Here is a 25567-nt window from a genome sequence, read left to right on the forward strand (position 1 = left end):
GGTCCATCTATGTTGTCACAAAAGATAAGATTTCTTTCTTTTGTATGGCCCTGTAGTAGCATTGCATTGTGTAAATGTACTACAGCTTCTTTATCCACTCATCTACTGATGGCATTTGGGCTGTTTGCAGATCTTGGCTATTGTAGATAACACTACTGTGAACATAAAAATGCAAATATTCCTTCAAATTGGTGTTCAGGATTCTTAGAATATATTCCCAGAAGTGGGATCACTGGGAATATAAAGGCAGTTGCATTTTTAAATGTTTAAATTTTAAAATTTTTGAGGACACTCCATACTGTTTTCCACACTGGCTGTACCAACAGTCCACTAAGGTTTCCTTTTCTCCACATCTTCACCAACATTTGTTGTTTGTTGATTTATTGATGGTAGCCATGCTGGCAGATGTGAGGTGATAGCTCATTGTGGTATCAATTTTCATTTGTCTGATGATTAGTGACCTTGAGCATTTTTTCATATGTCTATTGGCCATCTGTACTAGTATGTCCTCTTTGGAGGAGTGTCTGTTCAGGTCCTTTGCCCATTTTTAAATGGATTGTTTGTCTTCCTGGTTTTGAGTTGTATACGTTTTTATATTTTTTGTAGATTGACCCCTTATCCAATATGTCATTGGCAAATATATTCTCACATACAGTGGGTTCCCTTTTCATTTTGTTGATAGTTTATTTTGCTCAGCAGAAACTGTATAGCTTGGTGTAATCCCATTTGTTTATTTTTCCTTTGTTTCCCTTGCCATAGGAGACATATCAGCAAAAATATTACACTGAGAGATGTCTGTGATTTTACTGCCTATGTTTTCTTCTGGGATTTTATTGTTTTATGACTTACACTTAAGTCCTTTGTCCATTTTGAGTTTATCTTGTGTATTGTGTACTCTTTCATTTTTATGCATGTACTTCTCCAGTTTTCCTAACACCATTTATTAAAGAAACTGTTTTTACCAGTCTCTTGTATGTTCTTTCCTTCTTTGTCAAATATCAATTGACCATAAAGGCGTGGGTTGATTTCTGGGCTCTCTTTTCTGTTCCAGGCATATACCAGCCTGTTTTGATTACAATCGCCTTGTAGTGTAGTTTGTTATCTGGTGTGGTGATGCTTCCAGCTTTGTTCTTTTTTCTCAAGATTACTGAGACTATTTGGGGTCACTTTTTGGTTCCTTGAAAAATATGGAGATGTTTTTTGGTATTATAGACTAAAAGAATTGCAATATACTGTAAATGACATGACTCTTGGTTAAAAGATCTAACATCTGTATACCTTCCACTTAAACCCAAACATGCTGTCTCTAATAATTTTGGATCTGTTTAACATTCTTAAATAGTTCCTGATATGACATCCAATACCTTTCTTTCCCCCTACAAAATATTGTACAAGGTAGCAAATGTCTGTGATGCACACTTTGCTTCTTAAGTATATTTGCTGCATAACTTAGTAAAGTACCCTGATATTTGTATTCTGGTTAATGCTTTAGAGCCACTGACAACATAGTTTCCTCTGCAATAATTCTGTTGTGTTGGGATATTAAAAAACCTGGTGCAGGCTAATGTGGAGGATTTATTCTGTCACATTAAATCAATGGTGATCTACAGAACTATGTGGGGTCAAGCACTGTTCAGGATACTTTACACGATTCATAATGCCACATTAAGTACTTACAGGGTGTTATTAACTGAAGCAAACCTCATGGGTAAAGGAGAGATTTATTGAAGACAGCAGAAGGAGAGCTCCCGAGGCAGATGTTTAAAAATATTGCCTCAGAATGTAGAGCTAATGCAGCAGCAGACGAGAACTGCAATCATAATACCAGGTGGTCTCACAATAAGGTTCACATGTCTTTAGAAAGATTTTAATTTTTATAAAGGGAAAAATCAGCTCTTTCACAAGGGAAGTGTGCTAGTCTGAGTAAGTAAATGTGTCTTAGGTTCCTTAGCCAGCTATCAGAAATACCTCTGTCATTTCAAATTTCTAAAGTAAAAATAAAAAAATAAAAAAGAACATATTGGGGTTGATGGGTGTGTGTGCTTGTGTGTGTGTGTGCATATTACAAAATGAGACTGGCTCCTTTTTAATCTATCAAAACACTTATTTTTTGTTAATCCTCACCCGAGGAGATTTTTCCATTGATTTTTGGAAAGAGTGGAAAGGAGTAAGGGACAGGGAGAAAGACAGAGAGAGACATTGATGTGAGAGAGACACATTGATTGGTTGCCTCCCATATGATCAGGGTCTGGGATCAAACCTGCAACTCAGGTATGTGGTCTTGACTGGGAATCAAACTGTGATTCCTGGTGCATGGGCAGACACTCTAACCACTAAGCATGCCAGGCAGGGCTATCAAAACACTTTTTTAAGCAATTGTAATTTACTGTATCAGTTATATTTTTAGGGTCATTTGCTTATTCATTGTCATGTATTTCAACAAATATTTAGAATCTACTGCAAGCCACATACTGTGCCACAAACTATGTATACAGGACAGGAAAAAAAAAAGAATGTGACACAGCCTTGGTCTAATGCCCTCATAGAATGTGGTAAAAGTTTACATTCTGCTGAGGGACTGTTAAGAGATATACCTAGATGAGAGGAAACAAAGGTATCCATTTAGATCAGAAGAGAAAGGTCAGATGAGTGATGAAACAATGGGTAAGAGGTCACAGCAAGAGCAGCCGTGGTGAGCTACAGCTGTCTTGTTCACACCTCAGAAGTGGGAATCCTCTACTCTTTCTCTCTGGAGCAGTGGTTCTCAATCTTTCTAATGCTGCGAACCTTTAATACAGTCCCACATGTTGTGGTGACCCCCAACCATAAAATTATTTTCGTGCTACTTCATAACTGTAATTTTGCTACTGTTATGAGTTATACTGGCGCCAGATGACAGCAGTAGGTGCCAGCACTGGGTGGGACCACAGCACACAGGAGCAAAGAATATACAGTAACCATCAGAGGCTCCTTCCCAATGACAGCCACCAGTGCTCCCCGTCTTGGTCTGGCACCCCCACTCACCTGCTCCACCATTCCACTGTGTCCACCGCCCTCCATGTATCACACTCTATTGCCTGTTGCTGATGTCTGCCATGTTCTGTATGTGCCCCCTGGTGGTCCGCACACATCATAGCAACCAGTTGTTCCGTTGTTCCACTGTTCATTCTATTTGCATATTAGGGTTTTATATAGATAGATAGAAGACAGGATCTAATGAAACAAAAGTATGTAGAAATTTATCTGTGATTGTTTGTCTGGGAAAAAATAGTTGTAGGTGGCTAGAATTTCTTGGATGAAGCTGCAATACAATGAGTTTAATAATGTCTCATCTTGCATAACATTTCTGAAACAATAAGCCTAATAATAATGCAAAAAAGTGTATAGCAAATTATGAAAAATGCATCCAATTTAATGATGCAAAGAAAAAAAGATGATATAAAAACAGAAGTTGTGAAAATAAAATAAGCCCTAAAGTAAAATTAAGTTAGAAAAATGTTGCGTTAATATCTTATATATATGTTATCTTAAAATTCTCAAAATTATATTCTAAACATTCTAGAACACAAGGTAAAGAAAGATGCCTGACAATTTACATTATCTGTAATATTTACAAGCTAAAACCAAACAATGTGGATTACTAAATATATTACAATTACTTTAAAATCCAGGAAATAGTTTCTGTGATATTTAAAATAAACAATTCTATATAATAAAAGGGTAATATGCAAATTGACCCTAATGGCAGAACAACCAGAACGCCCACTGGACCAGTCACTATGAGGTACACTGACCACCTCTTGGTCCCTTTCCCTGGCTTGCAGGCTCTGATCACCTGATGGCCACCACTGTAGGGTTAAGGCCAGTGAGCAGACAGGAATAGCTGACCTCTCCATCCCTCCCCCCCCCTGGCTGTCAAGCACCGATCACCCAATGACGAACTGGGAACCAGGAGTGGGTGGAGATAGGGAGCAGAGTTGGCTGCGGGCAGCTGTGGAAGATGGCCTTGAACACAGGCCAGGCCTAGGGACCATACCCACACACAAATTTTGGGCCTCTAGTTTATCACAATCTCCTGAGGACACAGTCTGTTTTGTAAACATGTTGAATTCTCAGGTTATTGTTAAAACACACACACAGACACATACACACACACACACAATATATATATATATATATATATGTAAAACTGGCAAATCTTCTCTTGTAGAGCTATACATATCTGAGTATGTATTAGCATTGTAGAGAGTCTACTCTGCTGTAGAAGTGACTCTGCACCCTCCAGATCAGAATCTATCTGCATGCGGAAAAGGAGTAAGGTTCAAGAGGGAGGAGCTAAAATATTACTGGTAAAAATCCCTAGTTAATGAGGCTGTATTTCCAAACAAGAATAAACAATAGTACTTATTGAATAAATCCTTTTCCATCTATATGCCAGATATTATAAAACCAGCAACGTTAGAAAGATTTCAATCATATTGAACTCTTGTCCAACTGTTTACCATCCACAATAGGGATGGAGGAAGTGACATAGTCTTATAGAAGAAAAAGCCAATGGAGTTCTCTTCCTGCTGCAGGCTGTCTTGCTTCCTGATCACAGGTCATTGAATGGATAGGGAAGACAAGTTTTATATTTGAATGAAAACTGAAGCATTCATTATTACACATATCAGGACATTTTTAATTTGTTTAATGCTACACTGCATTCTCTGACTTAAAGAATTATAGAGCTTTTAAATTATCCAACAGTGAATATAAAAATCCTGAGAACTATGAGAATTTTAATTTACAGCCAGTGAAGTAATATCCCACTGAAAAAATGTAGGGTCAGCTGGAATTAAAACTATAGTTTCATTTTTACTGTATCCAACAAGTAATGTTTGTTCACATATCTGGTAGTGTGTGTGTTTGTGTGTGTGCATGTGTATGTATGTGTGTGTGAGAGAGAAAGAGAGGGAGAGGTAGAGGGCTGGGTTTTGGGCTAAATGCCCAGTTAAGGGTTGTGAAGGAGATAGCCAAACAATTATTCTCTCTCATCATTGATGTTACTATCTCTCTCTCCATCTCCCTTCCTCTCTGAAAAAAAAAAAAATAAAGTTACCTACACAAGCTGAGACTGGTTTGGCTCAGTGGATGGAGCATCCGTCTGCGGACTGAAGGGTCTCAGGTTCTATTCTGGTCAAGGGCATGTACCTTGGTTGTGGGCACATCCCCGGTGCGGGGTGTGCAGGAGGCAGCTGATTGATGTTTCTCTCTCATCGATGTTTCTAACTCTCTATCTCTGTCCCTTCCTCTCTGTAAAAATCAATAAAATATAAAAAAGAAGTGTTTTAAAAAATAAATAAAGTTACCTACACATAAAGTTTATTTAAATGTTGAAATTATCTTCCCAATTTCATTCATTTTTTTACAAATAACTTAGCAAATTAATAAAGAACATGAATCCTGGCAGAGGGTTTACATTATGACCTAATTAACACTTAGCATCCATGACACTTATGAGGGAGAAAGAGAGGAGGCTGCGCTCATATTTGCTTACCACATGACAATACAGCAGCAGCTTGCTCTCATGACATCCTGGCTATCTGCACCTGTTTCAGAATGTCAGTCCAGCAGTATCATGTAAATGTACTTCCAATTTTTAAAGCATCATAAAATTGTTTGTGTCACACGTGAGGTCAGGAAAAGTGTCTGAAAGATTAAATGTAGAATGACTGAATAATAAGTAAAAAAAAAAAAAAATGAAACCATGTTTAGCCTTTAATATATTTTCCCACACAGCTCTTTTTCTAAATATCTCAAGTAAATCCAAAGAAGTGTTCATAAATATTTACCTTAGCCAAACAGCGCACAATTTACAAATGCAGTGGATTATGTTTTTTCATTCTGTGTCTACATTACTAATTCCCTTTATTACTTCCAGTGCATACAGAACCAAGGAAACAACTTCAGGAGCAAAGTTCCTTAATAAAAGTGGACTTCAGGGTGCATTAAAAATGATGGTGTGTAGACAACAGCACATGAAAATGGGTTTTCTTAGGAGCAGATGCCAGCTGGCAGCGAGGAGCACACTTTATTGAATTTCTTAACTGAGGCAGTTGATGTGTGTTCTTCAAATACAATATTACATATAGGACACTTTATTGCCATCTTTTGTGATGAAGACAATGCAAAATTTCTTGTGTAATCACGTTCTTCTTTTTACATTCTATTCTGTATTAATAGGAAAGAGGGTCTGTTTCAAGGGTTTCAAAGTGAAATAGCAATTATCAGTGTAACTAAAATTAAATTATATTTAAGGCAGAAAACAAAACCAACGCTGTCCATCAAAAGATGTGCACACTACATTAGAGGCGAATGACTTATGGGTAAAAGTTGATTTTTAGTGATGTTATCAAATGCAATACATCCCCTGTATGCTTTAGGAGATTGATGTGCAATTACATGTTATAAAAATGTGGCATTTTGGTCTATGAATGGTCCTAACGGCAGGCCACTTAGAAATGATGAGAAAACACACACACACACACACACACACACACACACACACACGCAGAAGCAGAGCAAGAACCTCTTTTTCATATCGCTCTAAGAAGTTCAAAATTGGCCAGCACCTCCCCTTTCAGTGTACTCCTCTCCACTGCCAACTGGAACTAATTCCCTTAGGAATGCCTACCTGACATGCAATCAGAGCACCAAACAATTCGACCATCTTCCTAGAAGAGAATTTGATCAGTGAATACTGGGTCCCTCCCACTCCTCTTAATGTATACAATTATTAAGATTCTACTGGCAGGCATTAGTTCCATTAATAGAGTGAACTCAATATCCTGAAAGAAATCTTTCCCATTAAAAGAAAGGAAGCCAAAATAAAAGGATATCTGCCACTTGGAAACACTGAATACAATAATTTGAAAAGACTTTTAAAAAGTATGTGTAGATTTTCAGGAGAATAAATGATACACTCATAATTTATGCACACAGAGCCCAAATTAAGCAGAAGCTGGACCACACTGCGAAATACTGTGGTTAAATTACGGATGCCTGAGGCACTAGCCAGTCTTTGTCACCTTTGATCTTAGAAAGTGACAGCTGCAGAGGGGAGATGGTAAGAGGCCTAAGGTTTGCCAACTCAGTGTCCATGGAAAAGCATGCATTGGTATTCCCAGGCTTCCATTTCAGATACTACGTACTCTATAGTTACACTTAATACTTCAAAACTGCCAATTTCCAGGAATTGGAGCCCTACTGCCTCAGGGATTTAAAAATAAAGCATAGATAGGCGCTTGATCTATTATCCATTAATTTCAAAACACATGCATTGTGTGTCTATTTTATAAGATTTAAAGGTTCTTTTGATGGTGGGACACAACAATAGCACTTGGATGGATGAAAGGCAGAAATTCCCGATGCAGCCCCAAAGGAGGGAAGACTGCAGACAGGGCCCCAGAGGGGACAGCACCCAGGACAGGACAAGGGCAAGTTGGAGCTTCGGGGGCAGTTTATGTTGACAGGCAGGTGGGGATAGCTAGGTTTTGTAGACTTCCTGGGGATTGGATCTTTTGTATCGTTTCTGGAGGAGGAGCGTAGGGGCTGCTTCTGGGCTGGTACCTGTCCCTGGGGTGATGAGGGCCAATGCACACTGACCTGGAAGGTGAGAGCCCCCATGACAAAAGTGCCTGGAGTGTGGATCTAGCCAAATGCTCAAGAGGAGGAACTAATTAGTCTTCAGCCAGGTTCTCAGTATTAGGGCAGGACAGTTTTATTGTTTTTTGTGTGTTTTTAAAAATATATATTTTATTGATTTTTTACAGAGAGGATAGAGGGACAGAGAGCTAGAAACATCGATGAAAGAGAAACATCACCAGCTGCCTCCATGCAATCAGAGCACCAAACAATGAGCAAAGCAAAAAAGACGAAACCTTTCCCATTAAAAGAAAGGAAGCCAAAATAAAAGGATATCTGCCACTTGGAAACACTGAATACAATAATCAGTGTTTCCAAGTGGCAGATATTCGGGGATGTGCTCGCAACCAAGGTACATGCCCTTGACCGGAATCGAACCTGGGACCCTTCAGTCTGCAGACCAACGCTCTATCTACTGAGCCAAACCAGTTTCGGCTGTTGTTGTTTTTTAACTCTGTTATAGTACTTACCAGATACTGAACATTTATAGATGCAAAGGGAGAAAATTTAGAGCACATTATAATAAAGTATAAAATAAACATTATACTTATTTTTAATATTGTAAAGAAAATTGTAAAAGCAAAATGCCTATATATTACAAGTATATCAGAAACTTCAGAATATGATGACACCATTCTCTTGCCCTAACTTGTTGAAGAGTAGTGGAAGCTACAGGACACAGTAATAAACCTTTAAAGTAAACAGTTGGCAATAGCACAAGTAAACTTGCAGTTTTGGGTACCTGTCACCCTGCTAGCACCTGATCATAAGTTTTACATTTGACCTTATTATTTTTCATGATCAGTTCAAGCAACTTGGCCTTAGTTTTGCTCTCTATGTCCCCTGGAAATTATTCCAGAACTTACTTTCAATTTTATATCCCAAAATCTATATAGAAGTTTTGATGAGATCCCTTGGATACCCTGTAAAATGTTAGCATGTAGTGCTAAATCATGATACAGATTATGCTTTGTAATATGAACTCTTTCATATTATTTTATTGATACCTAAAATTAGTAGCCACAATTTAATTATTGGCTCTATAATAAATAATTTTGCTTTTTCTGTGTTCAGACAATGTCCTTTTTTAGTGCATATTGCTTGAAAGTAAGATTTGAAAATAAAATGCTATTTTCTTCCTATGATAGAATAATGACAAATATGTCAGTGTATGTGAAGTTCATAGGTACTAGTTTTTTTTCTTCCATTTTTGTTGATTCATCTTTTTTGCTTTGCTCAATAAATCTGCTCTCATTGGTCTAATCTTTGTAATGTAATAAAATAAGTTTTCTAGGAAGGTTGAATTTGCTAGTCTAAAAATGCATATAGCTTCGATGGAAAGGAAAAATAAGCAAGAAAAACAAATGTACTGTAAAGCTTTAAGGAGGTACATAGCAATTTCAGGCAGTGCTGAACAGCATAATAATCTATGTTCTGCTTGGCAATCAACACATAATCAGATGTAGGTATTAAACATTGGTTCAGTGTTTTGTCACCAAATGTGACATTCGAGTGTAGAGTGAAATCTGCCTGATTTGTCCAGGGGGTTGGTGGATATCACACACCACTAGCTTTTTGTAGAACACACCAAATTCAGGTTCAGGCAAAGACAGCCCTCCCTGGTGATGTAGATCCTTTAGCAGCTGTTTCTTTGTCTGTTTCTGCCTTGCTCCTTGTCTGCACACATTTATTTAATTCTGTTTAGCTCATATAAGCGTCTTTCTCCAGGGAGTGTGAAGCCAACCTCATTTCTTACAGCAAGCTTATTAATGTCTTTTGAGATTCAAGGATAATTGACTTCATCATGTAATTTAGCTTTAATTTTCACTAGTCTCTACTCCAGTCAAACTTGCCAGCCTCATATATATATATATATATATATATATATATATATATATATATATATATATAATATATAAAATTGATTTTTTACAGAGAGGAAGGGAGAGAGATAGAGAGCTAGAAATGTGGATGAGAGACAGTTTTTCACTTTCACTTAAGGGGGATAAATGCGCTGGCATGCACACCGATGGAAATTAATTTCATCTAATTGCTCTTAGGCTAGCTATCTGGAAATGTAAATATTCCTACTGTGAGTTTTGTTGCCAAAGATTCTCATTGCTAGGAGGAACCCTGACCAGATTGTGAAAAAGCAGCAAAGTCCTAATGAAAAAAAAAAAAAGTAATCTGCTTTCATTATCAAATTCTTCAAGCATATCAGGTGCATCATTGTATTAACAGGGAAATCTCTCCACTTTCCACAAAGGTTTACTCTGTAGCTTTGCACTGATGTCAAGTGACAGAAAGATGATCACTTTGGATGAGTAAGATTAAGCCCCAGAATGAGGTCTATGAATGATGATGAGCACTGCTTCTAGCAGCGAATTCACAAAAGCCAACTTAAACTTGAGGCATCTTTTAAGTCCCTTGCCAAGAAACAAACACAACAAAACAAGACCTACAGCCTAAACTGGTTTGGCTCCACGGATAGAGCATTGGCCTGTGGACTAAAAGGTCCCAGATTCAATTCTGGTCAAGGGCATGTACCTTGGTTGCAGGCACATCCCCAGAAGGGGGTGTGCAGGAGGCAGCTGATTGATGTTTCTAACTCTCTATCCCTCTCCCTTCCTCTCTATAAAAAATCAATAAAATAAATTTAAAAAAAAGATCTACAGATTTTTAATATGTAAGCTTTTATGTCCAACTTCATATGATCTATAGAATCCATCTTGACTTCCAGTTTATATCATGTTTAGCACTTATTTTTTAATTGCTATGTCTGTTTTGGTGTCACAGAGATTTCATAAATAAGATATAATGGTTCCTTGTGCATTTTGGTGGGTTTTGCCAAGTGTGTACAACATTTACATAGCCACCACCTTCATTATTTTTCAGAACATGCTCATAAGCCCAGAAGTTTCCCATTGAGCCACAGTACACTCGGTCAACTCCCCACCACACAGGCAATTACTAGTCTGAGTTCTGCCTCTCTTGATTTGTTTTCCCTTTGTCTGATATATAGATACATATGAAAGAATACCACTCAACCTCTTTTATTTCTGGCTCCTTACCCCCAATACAATAAAGGAGAATTAGGGACCAGGGTCCACACACGTGCAAATTTGGATTTGGTTCACTTGACCCAGGTGCTACTGCTGGACCCATGGGAACTAGAAAACACAGTGTCTACAGAATTTTTTTCAAAGGCACTCCATAGCATGGGCCTATTGAGGCATGGGGCTGCTTGCTCAGTATAAGGATAGTACTGGTAACCCAAGTCCCTATTAAAATACAAAACATTATTACCCAAAGAAATTTCACTTTAGCCCTACACAAGGGTCCCTTACTGTACCCAAGAGAAGGAACTGCTGTTATAACTTTTGTTTCACAAAGGCTTAATTTTGTTTGCTCTCTACTTAATATAAATGGAATCATATGATACCTGCGGTCATCTTACATCAAGCATTAATATTTCAGAAAGCAATCCCAGATGCTGTATGCATGAGTGTATGAAAAAATCACATTGGTCATACATTCTTCTTTCAATGGGCACCTGGTATTTTTACACTTTCTAGAAACAATAAATAAAAATGTTGTGAGCATTCTTGTACGAGTTTTTATTTTTATTTTTTTATAAACAAACTTGTGTTTATTTTGCTTGAATAAATGCTAAGGAGAGGAATTTCCGGGTAACATAGTTTATACTTGGTTTTATAAGAAATGGACTAAACTCTCACCAAAGTTGTTGAACCAGTTGATAACCTCAACAATACTAGTCGACAGTGAGAATTCTAGTTGCTCCATACCCTCACCAACATCAGGTGTTGTCATTCCTTTAGAATTTTATTCTCCCTGAAACTTCTTAGAAAATTCTACTTGGTTCATTTTTCACAGGGTTTTCCTTTTGGTCCTTTTAATATTATTTTACATTTTTATTTAAATTTTCATTATATGCAGTCTTTCTTTAAACATTGAACATATTTTGTAGTATATTTTTATTGATTTCAGAAAGGCAGGAGAGAGAGGGAGAAGGAGATAGAAACATCAATGATGATGTCTTTTTTTTTTTAATATATATTTTATTGAATTTGTACAGAGAGGAAGGGAGAGAGATAGAGAGTTAGAAACATCGATGAGAGTCATCGATCAGCTGCCTCTTGCAAACCCCCTACTGGGGATATGCCCACAACCAAGGTATATGCCCTTGACCTGAATCGAACCCGGGACCTTTCAGTCCCCAAACCGACACTCTATCCATTGAGCCAAACCAGTTTTGGTGATGATGTCTTTTTTAAAAATATTACATTGTTCAGCTGACTCCTGAAGGCACCCTACTGGGGATCAAGCCCAAAACCCAGGCATGTGCCCTGACCAGGAATCACAATGTGACTTCCTGTTTCAGGGGTTGTTGCTCAACCATTGAGCCATATCGACCAGGCCCTTGAAAATATTTCTAATAGCTGTTTTAAGATTTATGGGCTATCAATTCTGCCACTCTGTCTCTATTTCATTTGATCCATGTTTCTCCTGGTCATGAAACATAATTAGTATTTACATGTCGCTTACATTTGATTAGAAGACGGGTATAGTAATGGTATATTTTTTGGTATCTTGTTTGTGTTACCTACTCTCCTTTACAGAGTGATGATGCACTTCTTTGAGGGGCAATTATATTACTTGCAGATCATATTGATCTTTTTAGATTTATTATTATTTTTGTGTGTGTTTTTTCAGTTTTTTAAGCCTTGGCTAGATAGAGTTACCTTTATGAAATAAAAAGTGATATAATATAGCAGGCATCTAATTTATTAGATTCAACATAGTTCTAAGAAAGAGTTTTATGGCAATTATAAAATTACTAGAGGATTGATGCATGAAATTCATGCAAGAGTAGGCCTTCCTTCCCCTGGCTGCTGGCACTGGCCTCCCTCTCACACCCAGGTTTCCCTCCAGCCACTGGCATCCAGGACCCGGGCTTCCCTCTGGCCACCAGCAGGCACCTGGGACCCAGGCTTCCCTCATCTGGAAGGTCGTCCCAAAGGATGTCCAGTCTAATTAGCATATGACACTCTTATTATTATAGATTACCTGTTATATGCTCTGTTTTTGGTTTTGTTTTATAGCATATTTCTTTTTTAAAAATTAACTTTGAAGTTCAAACATTTAGAGAATGAAGACACTGAGACCAGGCAATAGGGAATTTTCAAATAGACAATTTAGCCTCAGTTTGCTCTGTAGAGAATGTTGTCTAAAAGTCCTATGAACACATGCTCTGAGTTCCTTGAGACACATGAATTTAGATAAGAGAACTTAAACTCACTGGCCTTTGCTAAACAAAGAAAATTAAACATGTTTGAATGATATATTTTATGATGATAAATCGCAAAAGTCATCTCTCTGTATTAAGGACTTCCATAATGGCATGTTCTATTTTTATTCTTTTTAAAAAATAACTACTTTACCCGAGTTTCTGCTCTATGTGTAAAGAACTGGGGATACAGGTGGATAAGCCTTGCCTGAACGTGCCCTCATGCTTACGTAAAATGGGGATTGACTGTAACCACCTTTTAACAAATTAGAGATGAGAGAAAGTACCATAAAATGTTTTCATTTGAGCTAAAGAGATGGAGACACTTTAGTTTCTTTAGTTTTCCAAAAGCTATCCTGTATAAATATAGAGGATTAGAGGCCCACTGCATGAATTTGTGCGCCACTGGGGTCCCTCAGCCTGGCCTGAAGGTTTGGGCCAAAATCGGGTCCTGAATTATGAGAGGGCACAGGCCAGGCTGAAGGACCCCATTGGTATACATTTCTGGCTGGGGAGGGATACATGAAGTTGGCCAGCCACGGAAGGACCAGAGAAGAGCATGAGGGCATGTCCAGCCTGTCATGCTCAATTCTGATCAGCCAGACCCCAGCAGCAAGTTAACCTACCAGTCGGAGCATCTCCCCCCTGGTGGTCAGTGCATATCATAGCAACAGGTCAACTGGTCAACTGCCCCCTGGTTGTCAATACACGTCATAGTGAGTGGTTAAGCAGCCTTAACATTCATTAGCATATTACACATTGATGGGTTGACCAGGCACTTAGCATATTAGGTTTTTATTATATAGATTATTTATTCTCTGGAACTATGAGCAAGAAAGAAATGACCAGTGTGCATGCCTATTATAGGTGTGGGCTAAAGTAGGTTTATAATCATTTATATGGACAAAGACATGCTCAGAGAATACAACCAACCTTCAATTTACCACAAAGACATTTGATGACTGTTACAATAGAAGCAAGTAGTCTATATCTAATTTTTATTATATGCATTTCTTATGACAACAAACATTTGCAAAAAGGAAGACTTTATGATATTTAAGTTTTATATTAAAATGAATCTGACTCCATTAACTGCTAACTTAAGTAATTTTAAAAAAAATTGTTTTGCTTCTTTAATATATTCTGCCAACTTACTTTATAACATATAGTGTCCTCAAAAATAATTGTATTTCAAATATGTTTGATTCCCCAAACAATTAAGTAATTGCTCTAAAATAATGTACATTGTAGCCATATTTATTGAATTAAAATTTAGTAGCAATTATTATTTGTATTGAGGTCAGGTGTTGTCTAATGAATCAATATCAGCATTATGAAGAGTGCATTATATTATGGAACAAAATGAAGCTTTAGGATATGCCACATAGGAAATTGCTTGCCTATGTGACCAATTTCCAAATAGAAAAGACAAGTTAAAGACAGAAGTAGTGCCATTTTAGTACCTCTTTAAAACAGAGACAGACAACTAGAAAAATTAGTGTTTTGTTTTTTCCCTCAGTATGTGTGAGTGTGTGGGTGCACATACAAACGCAAGTATTTTATGTGTAAGGTTGACAAAATATTTATGATATGTCTTTCAGGTTTGGCCAAGATTCTAATTTAATAGAAAAGTAGTTTGACCAGGGGATATATACCACTCATTATTTTATTGAAGGAAATGAATTTTATTAGGGTAGATTTTCCACTGTAAAAACAGTATAAGAGAGGCGCATGCTTATAACTATTTGCAAAATATGTGACCTTAATGATGTGAAAATCAGCCACAATTTTTAAGTACAAAAATTATTACCATAAAAAGTGTACACTTAGTTTAGCATAAAATAAATTATAGGTGCTTGAGAGAGTTATCATTGAGAGGATTATAATAACCTTGTAACAATGGATGTAACAAAATTACAGAAATTCCAATTGTTTTAAAATCACTTTCTTACCAATCATTCTTTAATATAAAATTATCATAACTTTAAAATTTGTGCATCTTTTATTATTACTTAAATTTATTCAACTATATATTCTTTAGCAAAAATAGAATCCTATGGTTCATCATTATTCTATCGATACATTAATATGTACATAATATACATATAATTTTGGTACAGAAATACATATTTTTATATATCTTTTGGTGAAGTAGTTTGTAGAATGTACCTTATGAGATTTGGCTGTTTTTCTTTTTTTTTTTTTTTAATTTTTTAAAAAAATATATATTTTATTGATTTTACACAGAGAGGAATTGAGAGGGACAGAGAGTTAGAAATGTCGATGAAAGAGAAACATCAACCAGCTGCCTCTTGCACACCCCCTACTGGGGATGTGCCCACAACCAAGATACATGCCCTTGACCGGAATCGAACCCGGGACCTTTCAGTCCACAGGCCGACGTTCTATCCACTGAGCCAAACCGGTCCCGGCTGGCTGTTTTTCTTATGATTTGACTAGAATTATGAGATTTTTGGAGAAAGATCACAGAAGACAGTAAGCTGCTATACTCATGACATAATTTCAATTGTATATATACCAACATGCCTTCACTGGTAATGTTAGCCTGGATCACGTGGCTGAGCTAGTGTCGGTCAGGTTTCTTCATCTCCACTTGCAGATGAGAACTACTTGGAGGATGCTCATGAAAGAAAAGTTTTTGCTCAGATAAGACAACACTCCCGTTTTCCTAAAAGTTTGCAGGGCGCTTTTGTTCTTCTAGGAGGTATTTTTTCTGAGAAAAAGAAACTACTTTATATGCTGTGTGAAACCAGGAATGAGTGTTCATAGTCAGGGCTCCACAGATGCTCTGCTCCCCCCGAGGGTTGTCTTACTTCACGGAACTCCATGCTTCCCCCGCGCCTCATGGCTGCAGGCTAAACAAGGTAGCCCAGGAAGTAACACAGGAAGCCAACATCTCAAAATCCGTGCTTTTTAAAATATATGATTTATCTTTGACAGTATGACAGATGCCCTCCTTTATCCCTCTCCACCCAACATCCACCCTGCTCCCCAGGTCTTCACCACCTACTGTCTGTTTCCATTGAGACCTCCACCTCCTGCTTGCTATTTCAGACAAATCTGAGCTGTCACAGCACTGCTGCTGGGACGCTGCAGGAGGTGAAGGGGACATAGCTGAGTGGCCAGTAGAAGGCACCCACTTGTGAGTCCTCACCCCAGGCCAACGGCAAGGATGCCAAGAGGCTCCTCCCTGACAGACAGCACTCTTGGCTACACTACAATGGAAAGCACTGCAAACCTTTCTTCTTTGTCTTGTTTGTAGTTTTAACTGTTATATTACTCCTCATGAAAATAAGAGAAATTGAGTGTCCCAGTGTACCACTGAGCATCACAAATGAACACATAGGGGAGAGCACTGGGTATTAGCACATTTATTTTGTCCATTTTCATTTGGATGTAACTTTTAATTCACAAAGCTATTCACTATTATAACAGCTTTAAGTAACCCATTACCTTGTCCTCGGCACCACCATCCCTGAAATATGTTTCATGTAATTTTGTTGGTGTGAACCATTCAATTGCATTGGTAGCACTTTAATCATTCAGTCCACTCCATGCACTTTCTCACTGAGATGTCCTTCAAAAAGGGCACATCGTCAAGGTTATCTGTCTTCTGTCCTACTCCCAAATGTGTGATGTCAATATACAGTCACATTCTTAAAAGAAACTGCAATGAGGCTCTATAGGAGTAGAGGCAATACATCTACTCCTAAAGAGTTGCACTTAAATCGTATATTTGATGACTTGTTTTGTACTTTATATTCTTTTAGAAAATAAGAACCAACAGTAAACTCTTTTTGATACATAAATTAAGATTTCCAGGCCAAATTTGCTTGAAGTGAAGTACATCTGTAAGAATTGTTTTTAAATTACGTAAACACTGAACACACACATGTTTGTTTATGAGTTCATTCAACACATATGGCCCAAGTGCCTGTTGTGTGCCAAGCACTGCTGTAAGGAGCTGGGAATTCAGTAGTAAACAAGCCAGAGTCCCTTCCCTTGTGGAGACTATAATCCAGTGGGACAGTCAGACTAAACAAGGAAACAACTGCATAATATAACTTCAGGTAGCAAACTGCTCCGAGGGAAAATAATATAGGAAAGAGGAACAGAGAATGCTGGTAGAGAGTGTATTTTAGACATATCAGTTTTCTATTGCTGCATAGCAAATCACCACAAGCTCAGTGGCTTAAGGCAACACACATGAATCATGTCCCATTATTAACGGTCAGGAATCAAGACCTAGGGTTCACTGGGTTCTCTGCTGAAGACTCACAAGATTGTAGTCAAAGAGTCATGTGGGGCTGGGTTAATCAGAGCCTCAGGTTTATTGGCAGATTTCAGTGCCTGCAGCTATAGAACTCATGGAGGCAGAAGGAAAATGTCTGCAACTGCTTCTTTCTCTTCTAAGGGCTACTCTGATTGGGTCAGGCCCACCCAGGGTAATCTCCATTCAGAGTCAAGTATTAGTAACATAATCATGGGAATTGGATCCCATTGAAGCACAGGTTCCACCTGCTCAGGACAGTACACCCAGAGGTGGAGCTCATGGGGGCCACCTTAGAATGTTCCTGAAGAGAGACAGGATGTTGGTTACTTTTGAGCAAAGACCTAGGGAGGAAAAATCAGAATGAGCTCTACAGAGTTGGCTGGTAACAGAATTAAAAGTACATATGGGACTGGCTTTCTCAACTCACATTATATTTCTGTTTTTCTGTTGGCCAATTCTATGATAGACAAAGAACAAACACTTGATACCAAATCTGGAAAATAAGCACTCTGTGCATTCCTATCTTAACAATGAGAAAGCTGAGGTTCCAAGAGGTTTACTGACACCCTCAAGTTCACACAGTGCAATGTGGTAAGATCAGGGAGTGAATCAAGGCAAGCAAAGAAGCTACAGATCAGGTCACAGGAATACAACCTGCACTGTCACTCAGGGGACACATTCAGGAGCACTCAATGCTGGGTTTAATGCTGCACTGCCACCATTTTGTGATTCTTAGCAATTTACCTTAAAATTCAGGTTTACCAGTGAAACCAAGGAGACAATGGAAAATAAGCATGAGCAGAAGGGCTACATGCTACTTCAGTACCTGCCTTTCCATTCACCTATAGCATTTGAGAAGCCCCATGGCACAGAAATTCTGTGGACTCAAGATAGTGAGAGTTCAGGGAGACTCAACAGGAGTACAAGTAAGCATGCTCTGTCTACCACTAAGTAAGGGGGGTGCTGACAGCCCTGAGAGGCTACCTCCTTTTAATGTAAACCAGTTGCCTTTTGGGGACCCTGAGAACAGCAGTAAGCATGTGGCTCAGCCCAGGGATAGTAACAGGGATGGCAGTGAGAGAGCACTAAGTATTGTCCCCAGGAAACTAAAAATGTATGAGTCCTAAACGAATGACTTACAGCCAATGAGCTTTCTCAAATAGCAGCGAGTTATTCAAGTAGAGATTCTGGAAAAGACTCCTCCTTGTAGACAATACAGCCAAGTGCAGCCTGAAATCTGGAACCAGACTCCTGTGTGGGGATGTACCTCAACTGAGAAGCTCTCATGGGGTTTTGTGGGGATCACACTCTGTCCATACCAACTTGGCCACGTCCATGGCAGCCTGAAATGTCCTGTGGAGAGCTTTATTACAGAACTTAGGCGTTAGATGTATGCAAAATATATGCGATGCATTCCTGGGGGGAGGAGGGGATGATATTTTAAACTGGTATTATTCATTTATAACTTATTGAAAAACATTTGCTATTAAACATTAAAAAAAAAGAACTAAGGAAGTCTAAAAGACTTTTTAGTTCTGAACCTGGCTTTCTGTAAGTTGGATTTGAGGACATATATGATCCTCAGTGCAAATGTCTAGGCACAAGAAAAATTTCCAGAGAGTATGTCAGACTTGCAAGGTAGTGGACCTGGTGAGACCAAAGTCAAGGTTTCCAACATTAAAGGGGACCCAGCTAATATCTGGATTACAGGTGAAAGAAGCAGAGCACTAATTTGGGGCTGTGGGCACACCCTCTTGAAGGTGTACCTGCCCCCACTCTCAGAAACCATTTGTGACTCCACAATGCTCTGTGATGCAGACAAGACTATAAAGTCAAGGTTCTGCACTCTCAGAGCTCAGTTGCTTCAAGCAGCATTGCGATTCAGAAAATGGAACCCAGTCTATTTCTGAAAAGCCTACGAGAGTTTTACCTGAGCTTCTGCCCAGAATGTTCATATAGTGAACACAACGTAATTATCATCTTGGTGTTGAGCTTAATCCTTTTTTTTATTTTCTTCATGAGAATTCCATTAATCCCAACCTTCTGGAAAAGGGAACAGACACATAGGGTAAGGAACACTGAGCAAGCCTCAGTAGAATTCTTTCTTGTTATTTAAATTTCCACATTTCTAAAGGAGTTTGGTTAAGACAGAGATACACTGAAGATGGGACAACATCTGAGGAGACAACAGAACATCACTCTTCTAAGGGAAGAAACCAGGCAGGGCTAGGGGTTCAGGGAGGACTCAGGTTTCCATATGAAGCTCACAGACCATCTGGGTGTGGTGGCAGGTTTCTGGCTCCAAACATAGTGATTCCCTAGATCTGGATCCAGTTATTTAGAGAATTGAGGATCTTTGTAGGACATCAGAGTTAACCAGCACTTCATCCTGAGCCATGCTGCTCTGTCAGGCATCACTTGTCCATGCCTTTGTGTTGGGGTGATGAGTGCTGGTCCTCTGAAGGCCTCTGAGCACCATGTCAGGTTAACTGGGTCCTATCTGAGGGAACAGAGAAGCAATTGTAGGCCTCAGGTTATATACCCTATTTGAGCAGAGGGCTTCTGAGAAAACCATGTTTGCACCTCAAAGACAAAATTCTTCTTGGAGTTTTTCAAAGAAGAAAAATTTAATGCATTTTTAAACTTTAAAATCTGGTAAAAGGAAGATAACGTTCGGTAAGTTTAAATGCCTTAGGCTCAGAGAGCCATTATTCTTAGAGAGCAAATGCTGAGTTTCCTAGGTATAGAAGGAGAAAAACGATTCCCAATCTCTCATTCTTTCCTTTTTCTTCTTAGCATCAGGGCAAAGTCAAGAGGAGAAGGAAAGGCGGGACATGGAGACGTAAGTTTCTGCCTATTCCACCTCAGCTCCCCAAGGGTTACACTTCCTCTCTCCTTTCCATGATCGCTAGGTCACTTGGTAGATATTCCCTCTCATGAATCACAGACTTCATAGGAGAGACTCATAGAAATACAGAACCTGAGACACTTCTTAGATTCCCTGCTCTGCTGTCCCTCAGTAAGAAGCAATGAAGGACCCAGGCCATGGGTATTACACAGTAGATGTTGAGAGTCAGAAGTTCTGTCTCCTGATTTCAGAAAGTAGTTTGACTAAAGGATGAATAGAATCTTCTTTGTTGTGATCATTGGCCTCTACCTCACAGAGTGGTTTTGAGCATCAAATGAGATAATGTGCATGAAAGTACTTTATTAAACAAGAAACACACAAGGGAACCTTATTAACACACTGCTGCCCATTTGACTTCATTTAATCATTCCTGGGGCTTTCAGACTCTAATATCCCAATGTTCTCCCATTAAAGGACCCCTGCATATTCCCTATAAGTCTACCTTCATTACATGTAACTCACTTTCCTGGTTTCCCAGGTTCGAGATATTACCACAAGAAAGTGGAGGAGGAAAGAGAGCTGATTGCTTTCCTGAAAAGGTGACTAGCCATCTCCTCTTATTCCTGAGCTACTTAGTGCCTGACCTTTGCTATTCTAGGGATTCAGTGGAGCCTTCCCTAGTCATGGGAGGGGTTGCCATAGGACAGGAATGAGAGTGAATGCCTTGGGATGAGTGCATTGTGAAGTCATGGATGTGGACCAAATTATAGGGGCAGCAGGCTTTAGGTGGCCCCACCCACAGCAGGTCCTCCTTTCCTTGTTGTGGCCTTGGCTGCATCATTTTACTTCCTGTCTCCCGCAGCCCCCTGGGACGGAATCATGATTCCAATCACTTTCGTCAACTTTTATGTCCAGACCCCTCCTGTGACATATGTAACAATGCAACAGCTGAAGTCAATCGGCTTTTCTCAAAGGCTCTGGAAATTACTACTCCATCATTGTCCCCTGTGGTTTCCACAGCTCCCATGACAGCTCTGGAAAAGTCTTCTCCATCATTGTCCCCTGTGGTTTCCACAGCTCCTGTGACAGCTCTTGTGGCAGAGCCTTCATTCCATCTGTCTTCTGCTTTCCCAGGAGTTCCTAAAGGGGAACTCACACCAACATCTCTGATTGAGCCTTCCCCACCATCTCCCTCTTCTCTCCCCACTAACTCAATAACCGCCTTAGGCAATTTTCTGTCACCATCACCATCATATCAAACTCTGACTACAGAGCCATCCTCTCACTCAGAATCTGAACTTCTGGGACAACATTCCTCACCCCAAACCAAACACTTCTCTTCAACCTTGACACCATATGATTTCCATCAAAAGTTGTCTGACATTCATTCTACAAAAATCTCTTCTGTGGAAGATTCTGCAGTCAAACTTATAGATCCAGCACAAGTCTTCTTTCTCAGTTCTGAAGAGCATGACTCAGTAGAGCATGACTCATATCCTAAGACCTTGGAGGATAATTTAAAGCAAGAAGTTATCCAGCTTTTCTGGGGGCTTCCAACTCTGCACAGTGAGTCCTTGCTCTCTGCTGTGCATGTCTCCGGTAACTATTCAATCTTCAATAGCATCTCAAATGCCTTTATAGGCCAAGGATCCTCAGGACTTCCTTATTTCTTACCTCCATCCTTGCCTAAGGTCCAACCTCAACTTCTGCCTCAAACTCTGCCTCTATACCATCACTCACCTCTCACTCACCTCCAACCCCAGGTCCACCTTCAATCCCCACTCCCAATCCTACCAGCTGGTCTCATAGACCAGACTAAGGTCTGTGGAGTGTATTGCCATACACCCCTGAATGAATTAGAAAGTCTCACCACATCTGATATTGAAGAACTGGAATTGAATGCGTTAAAGAAGAAACAGGAAGGTTTGTGGGGTTTACCTTCTCTGGCTCTAAGTTCTTGGGAAGCCTGCTGTCCTTCAGCACCCATATCTCCTTCCTGTGGGCCCTCTAAGACCCAAATTTCAATCTCCATTGATCATTTTGAGTATCCTCTCAGTGCTGAGTTTAGAAAGAAATTTGAACATCACCTTAGGAAGAGGCTCATCCAACACCGGTGGGGCCTGCCCCGCAGGATCCATGAGTCTCTGTCACTCATGAAGCCTAGGTGCGATTGCTCAGAAATACCTAAGCCAAAGTGCTGCTATGGCCTCTCATGGATCTCTACATATAAGGCCAACGGTAGTGAAATTCTAAATAGAGTCACCCCATCAGCAGACTTCTATAAGCAGGGCGCAGAAACATTTCAGCAGTCTGATGAAGAGACAGACAGCTTAGGTAGTTATCCAAAAGGTGTGTTGACTGACTCTGACAGTGATTCAGATAAGGGTGTGGAAAGTGACATTGATAAAAAGAAAGTGATAATGCAGAATGTAAATCAGAGACATCTGGTAAATTCCCTGAAAGTACATCTGAGCAAAAAATTTGGGGAAATGAGTGAAGGTCACCTACCTAGGACTGTGCAGAGTTCACATCACTCTATCCAGCATATACTTTCAATAGAATCCAACAGGGAAATTGAACAAAGAAGTCTGCCACCATCAGTGGGTGGGGACTATTGTCTGAACAAGTTCCTTGAGGTAAGTGCACCAGAGATGTTGGAAGACCAGGATACCAACTTGCCCACGAAGACTTTAGGAGGCCTCCCTCCCAAAGTCCTTGAATCCACAGAGGATCGAGGCACTAACTCTAATTCCACTATCTATCCTCTCTCTTCCTCCTCAAGCAAAGTGATTTCAGAGGTGAGCACTGAATCTGGGAACTTTATGCCTCTGGGTCTTCACAGTGAAAAAGTGCGAAAAGAAAATTCACCCACTGTCCTAAATCTTCATCTCCCTGCCACCTCACTTGTGGACAAGGAGGAACAGGGGATCCAACAAGGACGTTCAGAGGAAACTGAGACAATGGTGGAATCCCAACCACCACCTCTGTCTGTCACAAAGACCATCCCTGGCAAAACAAGTCAGAGTCATTCTCTGACAGGCAACATTCAACCTTCAGAGCTGCCTGCAAGGCAAGCAAATAGAGAATCTGCACCAAAGAATAAGAATCTGAATTTTACTGACAGAACTGAAATGCCAGAGGCCACAAATAGGGATGAAGCAGAACCTGCTTCCATGCCCACCGAGCCCAGGGAGATAGCCAGGGCTGAGGAGCTCTATACTCTTCTATCTGTGACAACCAGCCAGCCAGGGATCTCCCAAAAGAAAACCAGAGACACCACTGTGACTACTGAAAACCCACCATCTAAAATATCAGATCCAGCTAACTTATCAGAACTTAGAAAGCAACTAATTGGTGAGTTGAACTTGAAGTTGGAGAGCAGGAAGCATAGCCAGGCCCAAGGCCATCCCAAGGACATGTCCAGTGACTCAGGCAGTTTGACTGACAAAACCTCCCTGACTCCTGCCAAGTGTGTCTCAAGTGTGAACAAGGAAGTTCATCAGGTGCTGCATGTACATTCAGAGGACAGCACAGTCAGGATAGAGAAGGAGCAGGAATCTCGGCTTCAAAGGTATGCATTGAAGTCCTGCCAGGATGAAAATTTCCCACCAAAGGTAAAGAAAGATACTGTGTGCCCTCCCCCAAAGCCTACAGGCTCTAAATATGAAGAGCTTGGTGGAGGAGATGCTCGAGTGATAATTTCCCAACCTAAAGGGAAGAGATTTCCTCCTCTGGACACAGATGTAAAGGACATGCATGGAAGCAAGTCTTTCCACAACTTGCCCCAGAAGGGACATGCTCCTCCAGATAGCCTTTTTATAATTAAAATGAAGAACCTTTTTCAAAGACCCCATCCTTCAATCACAGGGACAATGCAAGAAACCATCCCAAAAGCGGAAAGACACATATCATGTGCACAGAGCAGAGGCCCAGTTAAGAGCAGAGCTACCTTCACTGGGACCCAGAAAGTCCACAGAGTCAGGTCTGAGATTGTGAAGTGCCCAGAGGAGAAACAGGGGCATAGGCAGGCAGGAGCTACCGCCTTCCCTCAAGAGCCCCATCCCTCTGCAGTGCAGTCGGGGAAACCTGTGCAGATGGGAGCAGTGCAGGCCAGGGTAAAGTCAGTGCAGGACTGTGATTTAAACTGTAGGGCTCCCTTCTCCAACGCGACAAATATGAAGTCTGGCCTCCAAGCAGCTATCTCTGATGACCAGAGAGCCACAAGTATTAGACATAGCAGGAAGGATGAAAGATCCTGCTCAAAAGCAGTGACATTAAAGGACCAGCAAGTATGCCATAAGCACCCCCAATCTGTGTGTCTCAAGGGAACTGTGCCTCCTCCAAGCCCCACCTGCAGGCCTCAAGCTGCCAAGGGGCCTCCTGCTGTTCCCACCACTGCTGGAGGCACTGCTGTCAGACATCAGCCTCCAAGATTTAGGCACACAATGCTTCTCTATAATTTCCAGGGGAAAACATTTCCTTCCCCCGAATAATTCCTTCCTCCCTGGAGGGGAATATTGACTTGCCTAATAAATTTTTCTATAATAATAGTGATGTCTTCTCTGTGTCCTGAGTTGGGGGCATGGGTTTAGGGTTTCTCAGGGCTTGTGCTTATGGAAAGAAAGGAGGAAGTTCAGCTCCTACTGATTGCTTCCATTGGTTTCCAAAAAATGACCATTGCCTGGAGCTCTTGTTGAGAAACAGATATCATGTGCCCTTCCTCATAGCCCACTTCCTCCATGATGAGGTTTGAGGAGATGGGCTCTGTCTCCCACCATAGCTTAACCTTAATGAACATGGAGAGCAGCCCACACCTTCCCCTTTAGGGAATGCTTTATGTCCTCTAAGGCAGTTGGGGACACAGGCCTTCCACATCTGAAGATCAGGGATGGGTATATTTTTCAGAAAGTGTCAGTGAAGAAGAGACAGTGGCCTAATTATTATTTAAAAGTCAGTGACCAGAGGATTCCATAGGTGGGTGAACCTTGACTGTTTGGGGGGATATTATGGCATGGATCTCAGAATACTCTGGATACAGTTTCAGAACAGCATAGACACCATTTAAAATTGATTCAAGTAGGTCACCTTAACATGTGAGGTAAACATACCCTATCCTTGACACTGAAGTACACCCTCTGGAAAGTCACCTGGGAAAGTGGTTCCCATTTGAGGTGTTTCTTCAGTTTGATGGATTGATGATTAAATATATATTTTTTCAAATCATCATCACTTAACTATCAGGGATAAAATTGTTAATCAGGAAACTACCTACCTCCCAGACCAAATAAAACTGAAAGTAAGGAAAAGATGCTAAGAGTGAGTGAGAAAGTAAAAACAAATGAAGAAGGGAAAGAATAACCTTGTTGGTGGAACAAAGGTTTATGCCTCATCAGCCCCACACTGGAAATTCCCTTGCTCCCAGCTTTTCCTC

General features: G+C 40.0%; 1 protein-coding gene across 1 annotated transcript; it reads left to right on the forward strand.

Annotated features, from left to right (window-relative positions):
• Positions 1 to 18069: 18069 nt before the first annotated feature.
• LOC311630298 (spermatogenesis-associated protein 31D1-like) lies at positions 18070 to 24629 on the forward strand (the record flags this gene model as incomplete). The annotated part of the gene is made up of 3 exons (XM_084899158.1): positions 18070 to 18214; positions 20085 to 20130; positions 20999 to 24629. 3 exons carry the CDS (start codon positions 18070 to 18072, stop codon positions 24627 to 24629), a joined length of 3822 nt encoding a protein of 1273 aa, XP_084755284.1.
• Between the last annotated feature and the right edge of the window lie 938 nt (positions 24630 to 25567).

This window comes from Pipistrellus hanaki (genome assembly GCF_964339955.1).
Source record: "Pipistrellus hanaki genome assembly, chromosome: 11".
NCBI lineage: Eukaryota > Metazoa > Chordata > Mammalia > Chiroptera > Vespertilionidae > Pipistrellus > Pipistrellus hanaki.